At 40.5% G+C, this 12246-nt stretch overlaps 2 protein-coding genes across 2 annotated transcripts in view; both read right to left on the bottom strand.

The window, feature by feature from the left end:
• The window catches only part of nek6 (NIMA-related kinase 6), a 34830-nt gene extending 33558 nt beyond the window's left edge, over positions 1-1272 (bottom strand). Inside the window, exon 1 of the mRNA XM_071541187.1 lies at positions 1141-1272. The gene's annotated coding sequence lies outside the window, so the exon portion shown is untranslated. The remainder of the gene's footprint in view (positions 1-1140) is intronic.
• A 6337-nt stretch (positions 1273-7609) lies between these two features.
• LOC139662494 (LIM/homeobox protein Lhx2-like) lies at positions 7610-11996 on the bottom strand. The gene is made up of 5 exons (XM_071541183.1): positions 11877-11996; positions 10971-11167; positions 9724-10091; positions 8120-8322; positions 7610-7882 (listed from the first exon to the last, which is right to left on the bottom strand). Exons 1-5 carry the CDS (start codon positions 11994-11996, stop codon positions 7610-7612), a joined length of 1161 nt encoding a protein of 386 aa, XP_071397284.1.
• Between the last annotated feature and the right edge of the window lie 250 nt (positions 11997-12246).

The raw sequence follows: 12246 nt of genomic DNA, 5'->3' as shown, positions 1-12246 counted from the left end.
CCTCCTCCTCCTCCTCCTCCTCCCTCTCCCAACAGTCAGTATTCACCCCCTGCTCCCATTTGACCTCGATATGCAGGCAATGTTCATTTATACACACACACACACACACACACACACACACACATCTGTGACAGATCAACCGAAGACCACAATGACACACATCGGGCTCATATTTCACCCTGCGTGTCTCGCACAACAAAACTTATCATGTTAACATGCTGCTTGAAGGGGGATGGTGGGGGGGGGGGGTCCTGTAACATTGCTAACAGTGGTACAATAAAGCCACATTAGCTACTTAGACTTTTACTCTGAATATTGTTCCACATTGCATGTGATAAAACACGCTCAAGTGTGTTAAGCAAAGCAATAAAAGAGTAATCCGAGTTTAAAAAAAAAAAGTGTTGTTGTTTTTTTATTTCACAATGTAGCCTATTCAGCACCCTATTACTCCATTTCCACTGAATCAAAAAGTGACCCAATAACCCAGACACTGCAAAAGTTAGCACTGCAATGGTTTCCTGTTATGAAAGAAGTCATCAGTGAGAGGAAATAAATATCTCAATGGCTTGACTTAGTTTAGATAAACAGCAGTTTAGGCACATTACTGCAAAGACTGACATGACAGGCAGCCCACCACTACATTAACTTGGCAGTGGCTACACCATATCTAATATTTAAAATAAAGCAAAGACTGGCCAAGTCTATTTTTTATATATATATATATTTTTTTTGTTAAGCTTCTATATTAGTTTTCTGAATTTGGCAGCAGTTGTCTGGGCCTAACTTAGCCCAGGCTACATCTATTTGGCTCTTTGTTGAAAACAGCGAGTAAACATGTTAAACCAGCGTAGAATCAATGCAACGTTGTTCCCGTCCGAAGCTGCACATCAACATAATCTCCATACGCTCGGTCATAGAATAGTAGGCTAGATGTACGCTAAGTGAGTTTCGCAGCTTTCCCAAAATGAGTAAACAGACAGTAAGTCAGTCCGTGAGGCGATTTCGTGCGACACAACCTCTCTAGCATGTCAACAGAGTTGTTTTTGCATAAATTTGGCTTGCGAGCGGTGTTTTTTCAAAGCGCCGGCGACGGGAATGCGTAGAGGCCCGGGCGGTTATCATCTGCGAGTTTTAGCTTACCTGCTTTAGAAGAGTAATGTCCTGCTAACTTTGGAGCTATGCAAAGTTTCGACAAGTTACATTAGTCCGTGTTGTTGTGCAACTCCCCACATCGACAGACCCCCTCCCCGTCTCTCTCTTTCTCTCTCTCTCTCTCTCTCTCTCTCTCGCTCGCGCTCTCTCTGTCTCTCTCGCTCGCGCTCGCTCTGGTTTCTCGCGCTGCTCTATGCCACGCAGGCTGCTCTCTACTGATTTAACTGGGTTTCTGACAATTACTGAATGAGAGGAGAGGAGGGAAACTGCTCAAGTTGAAGACCTACATTGTATAGTAGAGGTGAGGTTGGGAGAAGTTTTTCCTTGTTGAAAATTAGGTCAAACGTCACGTGCCTGAAGTCAACCCACTTCAGCTGAAAAATAGGACAGAGCCATTATATTATATTATATTATATTATATTATATTATATTATATTATATTAATGATAGACAGTGAGAGAATTAATATCTCGATCCTGAAGGTGAGGAAAACTAATGAGGAATTTAATCAAATTATGCTGCATTCAAAGCCAGGGTAATCATGAAAAGTTCTGTTATCAGAACTAATGAGATCTTGACAAGTAAACATTCATTCATTTAATACAGACCAATGCATTAAATATGTCAAACTGAATTGACCTGTTTTAGACAAGAGTTTGAGACACAGGCAAGGTTATTAACATGTGGCCTGATTTTCACAGTCAAAACGTTTAACACACCTTGAAGTGACATTAACAGGAATTACAAAAATAGGCCAAAAACAGTTTGATACTGAGTTTGACAGTCCATGCCACTGGCTAGATATTCAATGTTAGATGCCAGCATCTGGTCTGAGGTTAGGATGTAGTCCATCTCTTTTGTAGAATTGTTTGCAGTTCTCGAAAAGATTTAATATAAAACTGTCGAAGTCAGAATTATGTCCAAGGCTCTTCCAGGATTTGTCTCAAGAGAAATTTCTAGCTTTGGAGAGACTTAATCATGTTGATAAATCTGGACTTAATTGTCAGAGGTGATAAACTATGACGATAAACAAGTCAATTGCACATGTTGCTTTTCCAGTTGCCACTGAGCCATAACTTCTCCAACGGATTATGTGTATTGGACCTCCATTTGAGAGGGATGAGCCATCTGGCTTAAAGTGATAAAATGCTAAAGCGTCAGATTGAGCAAAATAGAGCTTCACCCCAGAAATTGCAATTGCAGTGAGAGTAGTTATTTTTTTGTATGTACAAAACATACGAAAAAAAAAGTAGCTGAGTAGCTTTATAATTATGCTGACTACTTTTAAGGCACTTATGGGTCTGGCCCCTGCATACATTTCTGATCTTTTAACTCCCTATGAGCCAGTGCCCTGAGAGTGTCTGAGATGCTCGGACCAGGCCCTCCTCGTTGTTCAAAAGTCTAGGCTGAAACCTGAGGGTGATCCAGCCTTTGCCATTAGGCTTAGCTTACCCGAGGGTCTCAGGTAAGCACCTTTATGTACGTACTGAAACCTGAATGAACGGCTTAACAATGTACTAATTCCTTAAAGAGAGAGTAGTACATTGTTGAGTGAGCCATTCATTCGGGTTCTCGAGTTTCAGTACGTACGTAAAGGTGCTAACCTGAGACCCTCGGGTACGCTAAGCCTGGGAGTCCTAATGGAAAAGGCCGGATCACCCTCAGTTTTCAGCCTAGACTTTGGAACAAAGTATACTGAATACTCAAACTCGACTTGACACGGCAGTAGTATCGAACACTCGAGATGCTGCTCATCTCGGACAGCTTGCAGATAGTGATTTGAAAGTGAAACTCGAAAACCCAAATGAACGGTTCGCTCAACAATGTACTACTTCCTCAAAAAGCGGGTTTGATAGTGCGATGTCTTTGTTTGTAAAGGTACGTGGCGATGTTGACAGTGGTACTGTGGCTCACTGTAGCATGTACTTCGATAATTTACAGAAGCCATTTGTCTCAGTGCATAGGCTTGAAATAGAGCGGGTGGGGAGAAAGGTAACTAGCCGGACTTCAATGAGCTTTGATGGAAACTCGAAGTGGGAGGAACCAGTACATACCACTACAGACTTGGTATGTTTCAAGCTTGAGAATAATTTGTTCAAAAAGATTTGTTTGTTCTTTTTGGCCCGGCACTAGTGTTGCTCTATGTATGCCCATATGCCCTATGTTGGTCCATTTCTTTCATGATATATAGAGGGCCAATAAGATAATTTAAGAATGTTGGCAGCGTAGTGTAAGAGATTAAATTTGGAAGTGCTAAGCCTCCATCCTCTGCAACATTCTGAAAATGCGTTCCTTATCTGTGGTACACTGTTATTCCAAATGATGGTACTGTACTATTGCATTTATCTAATTCCTTGAAGAATGATCTTGGGATAAAGACAGGGACTGTCTTGCATAATTGTCATCTTGATAGAATTTATCCTCCCTGCCAGTGATGGGGGGATGTTGACCAATGGTTATGATCCAGCTTGGCCCTCTCTAGTACAGGCTTACAGTTGTGTCTAAACAGATCCCCATACTTATGAGTAACCGTAACCTCTAGATAAGTAAAGATGTCTCAAGTCTCTTTGGATGGATATGTTTCATATGTGAAGCAGCCAGGCCTGGTAGTTCACTGGAAATAGCATACTCTTAGGATAATTTTATATCCTGATATATCCCTGGAGTCATAAATAATACTTAACGTCCTAGGAATAGAGGTGTCAGGGTCAGATAGATACAGTATAAGGTCATCTGCATACAGGAAGCGCTTGTGAATCTGGCCACCTCTACCTATTCCTGAAAGACCCACCTTGTCTTGTTCCCCTGTGTAGGAGGAAATACATCCCTGTAACTTTTACTCACACCCACCAAATTTCAGGAGGGAGCTATTTTTTGTACAGGAGAAAGAGGTCTACCCTGGAGTATGACTGGTATACTATATACTGTAAGCCCTCTCTTTGTGGCCCATAAGTTCACAAACAGAGTGGACTGCTGGTCCTATGATGACACTATGATGCAGAAAGAGAATGAGGAAAACACTTCATGGCTTGTAAATCTTACAAATGGAAATTCATTTGTCACCAACTAATTTGATCTCGTACCTAATAAACATCAGTACTGCTACTATGCGATTCTACAAGAAAAATGAATGCCCTGCTAATCTGTTTGCTGGGCCACATACAAATAAATCTAATGGGAGGTTGATAATATCCTTTCTTTGCACTTGTTCCACTCCAAAGGAACGCCAACAAGAAAGTGCCAACATTCAATTAGTAGTACAAATTAAATACAGTAGTTTTAGTTGTGTAAGCTAGTGTACGCTTGTGGGGATTACAATATCTTTACAGTAAAAATATATATGTACAACAAATTTACATTTAAGTAATTATTATTTCTTTACACATATTCTTTTCTCATATGTCTTTATCCTTGTAATTTTGACATTTTCAGCATCTTAACCATTGTAATAGGGGTTTTAAATACATACTAAATACTAATACTAACACTAGAATATATATCCTATTTTTATGTAGTAGTCTTTATTGATGTAATTGTAATAATGATGTCTTACCCTCAAATTTACTTGTTTTTGGCTTGTGGTGTTGTTCACCCTGCAGACCAGCAGAGGTCATCGCCAGACAAGCTACAATCATGTTGTACACACCACAGATATGAAAGAAACCTCATTCAGGATCAACCCTTGATTGTATGTCCTCAATGAAATGATATTTGTTTGGATAAGTGATGATAATATTATAAATATTATTAAAGATTTGAGGTTCCTTTACTGTTACCAATAATGTTCTTATCATTCCTGTTTGCAAACCAAATTTCCCTTTCAAGACAATAAAGTTTGAATTGAATTGAATTGAATTGAATCTATCCCATTGCATTTATTTTTATCTCACACCCATTTCTTATCTCAAGTCTTGTTGATTGTGTTTATGATCTGTTTTTGTGAGATGCTTTTGCACATTCCTCTTTTTTCTTCTTACTGCATAATGTCCTTCCTATTTTATGCAATTTTTGCCACCATGTCTTTTCTATTGTGTTATGCTGCCTTTTACTTTTTTTTTTTTTTTTTTTTACACTGCATGGTTTTGTCTAGCATTTGTTTGAATGCTTTTGTCTGATTGAAATTTGCACACAATGTATTTTGTGTCTCTCTACTCTCTGTATCCTTAAGTACACTGAGTTCATGGTCCATGATGGCGCAAAAAATTGTGATGCCAATACAGCAGTACTGGAGAGGTTAAGTTAGTACATCATATACCACAAGTTAGCTTTGTGAATGTCTTTGAAGCCAAACAGAATACATTCCCTGAACAAATGCTCTGTGCATGAGACTACAAGCTGTCTATGATTTTCAATATTACTCAAACAGTTCAAACCTTTTAGCAAGACCTTGAAGTTTCTATTCGGTTTATATCCAGGTTGTATCCACTCCTGTCCACTGTTATATATCTTTATATATAGAGAGATTTAATATCTCACTTACAGAATGATTCATCTCAATATTTTTGCCTTGCCAGACCTATACTAAGTGAATATACTAAGTCCTGCTCATCCTGTTCTGTATTGAGCAAAGAATGTTATAGAGACAGCATATTAGCGCATATGTATATATATCTATATATATCAGGCCATATCAAAAATATTGCCTGACAAGTCCAGTCCCATGTAAAACAACATCCACTGAAATATTGCTATTCCATTTGAAGGTGCTATGATAAACGGTCACGTGTCCCAATTTGGGCAAGGCAGAACTCCTACTCCACCTTTTGACCAACTGCTGTCACTACACCCTGCATAGAAGTCAAGTAAAATAACAAATATAAGTGTGCTCTACATTGCCTCAAGGAATGCAATTGGCCTTCTGTGTAAATTTTGGTAATTCTCATTTTCATTTTTAAACAATACACAATTTATCATTTGCTGACCAATCTCCACTAAACTATTTCATGTTTAGACTTTTTTTTACACCAGCAATTTATGCAGTTATTCATATCTCAAGAAATGAAGCTCACAGTCAAACACATTTTTTATTTCTATTCTATTAATTGTCACTGTGCCTTGAATTACTATGCATAAACAAGTCAAATGATGTCATAGAGTCAAGTTGCAGGCAATCAGATATTCATTCAATCAGCTATGACCGCACATTTTGTGGGACCTAGCAGCATTTTCTAAAGCAGTGGTTGTCAACCTTTTTCATATAAGGACCCCTAATTTAGTCCACATTAGGGCCACAGACCCCCATTTGATGAGATTTTGTCTCTCGGTCCCAAATCTGAGAATATTTTTATTGCCAGATATGATTTTTGAGATGTAAGACAATAGAGAGATAACAACAGAAACTATGATCAACAGTGAAACTATGATCAAAACAGTCATGCTAAAATGACAAAATAATTAAGTTTAACAATTCATCAATTTGCTGGGGACCCCCTGGAATGCCCTCAAGGACCCCTGGTGGTCCCCGGACCCCACGTTGAGAACCACTGTTCTAAAGCATACACATTGCCTAAAGCAGCTTTAAACTAGGTGAATAGTTCATTTAAATGCTGTCATCCTTCTTTTTGACTTTGTTTCTCTCCTGGATTATATTTATTTTCATATTTCATATTGGACCTGATGAGTTGAGGGGCTCGGACCATCCCATTCCGCCTCCTACAATCGCGTAGCAAAAAAGTTAGGAGTAAAGCATGAGAGAGTCGTAGGGCAAGTATCCTACCACAATAATACCCACCTCCCCATGTCTCTCTCCACCCCCTGTACCCTCCTGGAGTAGTTACCCACAGTGGCTTGCTCTTGGCGACCCATTAAGCTCAGTCCAAACGTCACATCAATGCGCCGGAGCCCTGATGTTCCCTGAAAGGCCTGAGGGGGGAGAGCGGACACACCTCATATCCCATTTGACAGATATTTTTTCATAATCCACTGGCATTGTGTGGCGCATGTAGCGCTGGGTTATATAGGGTAAAGGGAGTTGTCATAGTGATAATTACATCCGCAGACTGCTCCATCGCCCGCGGGTGCCAGACACCGATCCACCTCGAACGGCAGCAGGGAATAATGGAAATGACAGCGCTGTTGAGCAAAATGTGCTGTGATACTTCTCTCTGCAAGTGCGCACACACTCTTCATCGTGCGGTGGAATAATACACCACCATCCGCATGCCCAGAGGGGAGGGTGTTTTGATGGAATGGGGCAAAAGAGTCTCAACGAGCTGTTATGTTTGTCATCCATCTCCCCGTGTGTGGGTGTATCCATGCCATGCTTGTGGGTGTGTGTACTGTACATGCACTATTTGCTGCCATGCTGACATTTGACTTCGTTAGAGATAAAGTGTCATAGAAAATTTGAGGACCCAGAATTGACGTATTGTTTTAGCCCCGAGGCCCTGCCAAATTTCACTAATCTACTGTCAACCAACCTGGATGTAGATTGTGCCCCCTAGTGTCCAGAGTGTTGCTAAGTCTCCCAGTTTGCAGGCTCATACAGCCGGTCCAAGTTCCCTGGAACAATCATCAATATGGAGTTAACTGTGGGTATGGAAGGACTGATCAGGTCTGTTAGGGTGGTGCTTGACGGGCTCAGGGAAGCATTGGAGAGTTCAGATGGGGGTCTGGAAGGTGAAGCTCCTGGTAAAGCGACGTTGGCGAAGTCTAGCCCTTGGTCCAACCCTGTGCTTTCCTGATGCAGGAGGTTTCGCCGAAACTTGGCGCGGGCATTCTGAAACCACACCTGGGAAAAAGCAGATTAAATGACCATTCAGTCAAAAGTAATAACTCTGTATCAGTCCTCATTGTTCTTGACTGCCTTTGATATTGTTGGTCATGGCATTCTGGCCCGTTGTTCTGTCTCTTGTGAAAACCTTGGGAAAATAAATGGTATTGTGTCATGTGATTTCATCAAATGCAAAGGTAAGAGAGTAAAATAGGCTAATATGTTGTGCTTAGATGAGTTATTTGAAATTGTCACCTGCAGTACCCTCTTGGTGAGGCCAGTCTTCTGCGCCAGCTGCTTGAGGTCCTTGACACCAGGGTTGTGGTTGATGGCAAAGTATGACTTCATGGTCCTCAGCTGGTGGTGCTTGAAGGAGGTACGCATTCGCTTGGACTTCTGTTTGGACGAGTAGCGCGAGTCCCCGTCCATGTAGTCCCCATTCTCGTTACAGCTCACTGCTAGAGGAGACACAATGCATTATCCGTCAAAAATACATTCTGCTCAACACTGAACAGCAGCAAGCGCACTCATAAAAAAGAAGTACCACTATTTTTTTTCTCTTACTTTTGTCATTTTTAATGTCTTACATCATTCTCTATGTTGCTTTGTGACTTAATGTAATGAACTGCAATAAGACTGACAGCCATAGCACCAGCTGATGGGGCTCACTTAAATAAATGCATGTAGTTGACTTGACAATGTTTGGTCAGCCTCGCCATCAGATATGGTCAGCTAATTTTATTTAGTTACTTCACCTGCTATATTTACCAATATAAATAATCTGATTTAACCATTCCTTGTGCTATACAGGGCAAACACCTGTGTAGAAACTTGGCAGAGATGTTAAATGAAAGGTGGGTGGGTGAGAATAGGCATGTCATTGATCAGGTGTCCTCAAGTGGGCACCTCCCATAACAGATGGTCCACTGAACTAGGCCAACGACATCTCCAGAAGGCTAAACAGTATTCCAGCACCTCAGAGCAACGCCCCTCCATACCCAAATTACACTGACACTCTTAGCCTGACACTTAGCACATAACATCTCACCCTGTAATTTCCAACCTGTCCATAAATCTTAACAGTAAAACGCTAATGGGACAGCTGACTCCGCTGGCTTGAAACGGCCCAATCAGCAATTTATAAACCAAAATAATGCACCTAACCCTAACCATAACCCTAACCCAGCTGACACTACTGGCTTGAAAAAAACCAATAAACAATAAACGTATGTACAAACAATTATACAAGAAGCTGTAGATGTTGAATGGCTACTCACTTCTGATAAACAATGCAACATATTAGGACTCCTATCTTAGGCATAAAATAGAGTTTCATGCCTTTGGCACCAACTGGTGCCCATTCTTTTGTGATTTGTAACCATACCAAAGGATGGAAATCTACCTTGGGACTAAGATGGGAGTTTATGTATCCTATGATGGCATGAGAGGGAGTCATACACTGTTCTCAATTCCTGTTAAACCTGCATTCCACAATTAAGAGTATTGAACTGCTGAGTGGACTGTGGACAACCAGTAGAATTTGAAACTTTGATGACTTTGGTGACCCCTTGAGGCCTTTAGTGGTAGCATTTTACATCAAGGACAGGTTACACGTACAATATAAAGAAGTATCTTCTAGGTTTACTGTTGGTTCACCAAAGGAAGTTATTGTTTAGTTACCTTGCTGGATTGTACAAATGATTGAGTCATTTTTAAACAAAACTACACAGTGCAGCTTTACGTGAATCCTTTTTTATAGTAAGCATTGTATTTAACCAGCAATTACAATATTCTACTAGCATGTGAGTCTCCTATTTCTTGTGTGGATTAGGCTATGGCAGACACAAAACTCATCTTACCAGCATTATAAGCCACAAGACCTGCTCCAGGACTGGGGCTTTTTCTATTCTTTGGTCTCCCTTTCTGCACCATCCCTATGCTGTTAGAGCAGGACAGTCGAAGCAACTTCCCTGCTGCCATACTAAGTCCTTTGCCCAAGGGTAGATCTCCATGATATGCGTAACGCCCTTGCATAACAGTCTCCAAATGGAGCTGGCAGTACACAAGGCTGTCCCTCACGGCAAAGTGATCTCCAGTTGCGAGCCTTTTGTTGCAGGAGGTGCAGGTGAAACAGTTCAAGTGGTAGACGAAGTCCCTCACCCGCATGACCATCTCTGATGCTGAGATTCCCAGATTGCACATGGCACATCTCTGAAGCGAAAACCTCCTACTTGAGAGACAACATATGACACAAATACAGAAAATTTTGCTTCATCATGGGATCATTGTGAGTTTGGTATCAGACATTTCTGCGTTCAATAACATAAAGGCTGACTTGGCCGATAAAATGAACCAATTAAGTTATCGGCCCCTCAGAGTCTTTACCACCCAAATGCCAACAGTCTGTTCTGCATTTCAAAAAACAGTTTGGTTCCTATCAGCTAAACAAATATCTAAATTCTAGTGCTATAGATTAGTGTTTCTTAATTATGCGCCATGGGGACTATACAGGCTTTAATTCCAACCAAACAGTATGGCAGCTTTTTTCACTGATTAGCACCTTCAACTAGAGTCATCAGTGAAATCATCTGCTGTAGTGTTTGGTTGGAATGAAAACCTGCTCTTGGGCCTCCATGGACCATGACCACTGCTGTAGATGAGTTATTGCCTCCAGATATTACATGAAAAAAGAATGCAAACACTGTCAACAACCTTAACCTCCCCTTTGCAATAATATCAGTGTGACATTATAGTATGAATAAATATATAATATAATAAATAGCTAATGCAGGCCCATGGGATATGTGACTCTTTCTAGTTAGAATTACATAGTTTATAGCTAGGCCTTGTCCCACCCAAATCTGTGGTGTAGCCTGACACCTAATGGTGAAAAGTAGGATGCTGAACTGGTCATCTGCTATTGGCTAATCTTTGTGCCAGATGATGTCACCTTCTATAGAGTACAACAGGTGGTGACATCACCTGGCACCAAAGACCAGCCACTAGCAGATGACCAGTTCAGTACCCTACTCTTCACCATTAAGTGTCAGGCTTCACCACAGATTTAGGTGGGGATTAGTTACTCTTTAAGTAGTATTAGGCCAACCTGTAGTAATCTTCTTTGCAATAGATTCTCCCATCTTTACAGAAGCAGGTCACCTCAGATTCAAGATTGAGTTTGCACTCGCAGCACTTGAGACAGTCCATATGCCAATGCTTGTCCACCGCCAGCAGGTAGTAGCGATCTGCTATCTTCTCCTTGCAGCCTGCACACACATTGTCGCTGCCTATGGATTCCATACTCTGATGATGAAGGTTTAAAGGTGCATTACTAAGATTTTCACTGTCACATAGCACAAAATGGCCATAAATACAGTTTATCTGTGGGGGTTGATAGAGACTCAACTCAATGACTTGGCCAGGTTCATATATTTCTGGCTTTCAAAACTCACTCTCTGGCCCGTACTAAACTAACATGATATTATCTCACACATAACAATCTTCTTCCCCTTCTACTCTAAAAAAAAAAAAAAAAAAAAAAATCTACAAATACTGATTCTACAAATTCTACTGACTTATTTAGTCCACACTAGGGCCGCATGGACCCCAATTTGATGAGATTTTGTCTCTCAGACCCAAAGCTGATAATACTTTTTTAGATATGATTTTAGAATTCCATGACTATGTGTGTTGTAGGTAGAGAGATAACAGTGAAACGATGACAAAAATAACTGTGTGTCTAAGTGAAGTAATGGTGAAGTTTAACACTTCATCAATTTGCTGGGGACCCCCTGGAACTGCCTCAAGGACCCTTGGTGGTCCCCGGACCCCACGTTTAGAACCACTGTGCTAAATTACTTATAGCCTCAGAAAAGGAGATGTCAAGTTTAGTTAAAATACCCAGTTAAGTGTTCCTTTAGCCTACTAAATAAGACATATCAATCCAACAGATTTATCAAAGAATGCTGCTTCAAAGGCCAACATATTTATTTTTACAAGAAACATATCTGACCATCTGTGCATCATCCATATCTACTGCAGAGCTGACGGTGGTGGAGTTGCCTCTGGTACTCTGATACACCTCTTTAATAAGCTTTTGCAGCTCTCCTCCAGGGACGCCATGGAAAAGCATTTTTAAGAGTGTAAATCTGCAAACCAAAACATTCACATCCATATAGCCAAAACCTGGCCTGTTAAATTCAATAATCCATCATATTACTAATAAGATATGGATGTAGTAGTGGAGGGTAAACCCATGCAAACGCTAAATGTATACACCTTCATATTTGTGGGATAGAATTTACCACCTTTTAAAACTAACATCTCAATGAGGTAGATTTGTACAAATCATTAAAAAAATAAAATAAAAATAAATACATATA

Source organism: Centroberyx affinis, unplaced genomic scaffold, assembly GCF_046629955.1.
Source record: "Centroberyx affinis isolate AG114_WGS23_722 - 3 ecotype Tasmania unplaced genomic scaffold, CSIRO-AGI_Caff_v1 ptg003816l_1, whole genome shotgun sequence".
Lineage (NCBI taxonomy): Eukaryota > Metazoa > Chordata > Actinopteri > Beryciformes > Berycidae > Centroberyx > Centroberyx affinis.
This window is presented reverse-complemented; position numbering and strand designations above follow the sequence as displayed.

Bases quoted from the DNA above. Each gene is read 5' to 3' on its own strand.
- LOC139662494 (XM_071541183.1), bottom strand. From the start codon at position 11,996: ATGCTTTTCCATGGCGTCCCTGGAGGAGAGCTGCAAAAGCTTATTAAA. The intron at 8,323-9,723 runs GTAAGATGAGTT...TGTCTCCTCTAG, and splicing joins TCTTGTGGCTTATAATGCTG to CAGTGAGCTGTAACGAGAAT. The intron at 7,883-8,119 runs GTGACAATTTCA...GCTTTTTCCCAG, and splicing joins TCACCAAGAGGGTACTGCAG to GTGTGGTTTCAGAATGCCCG.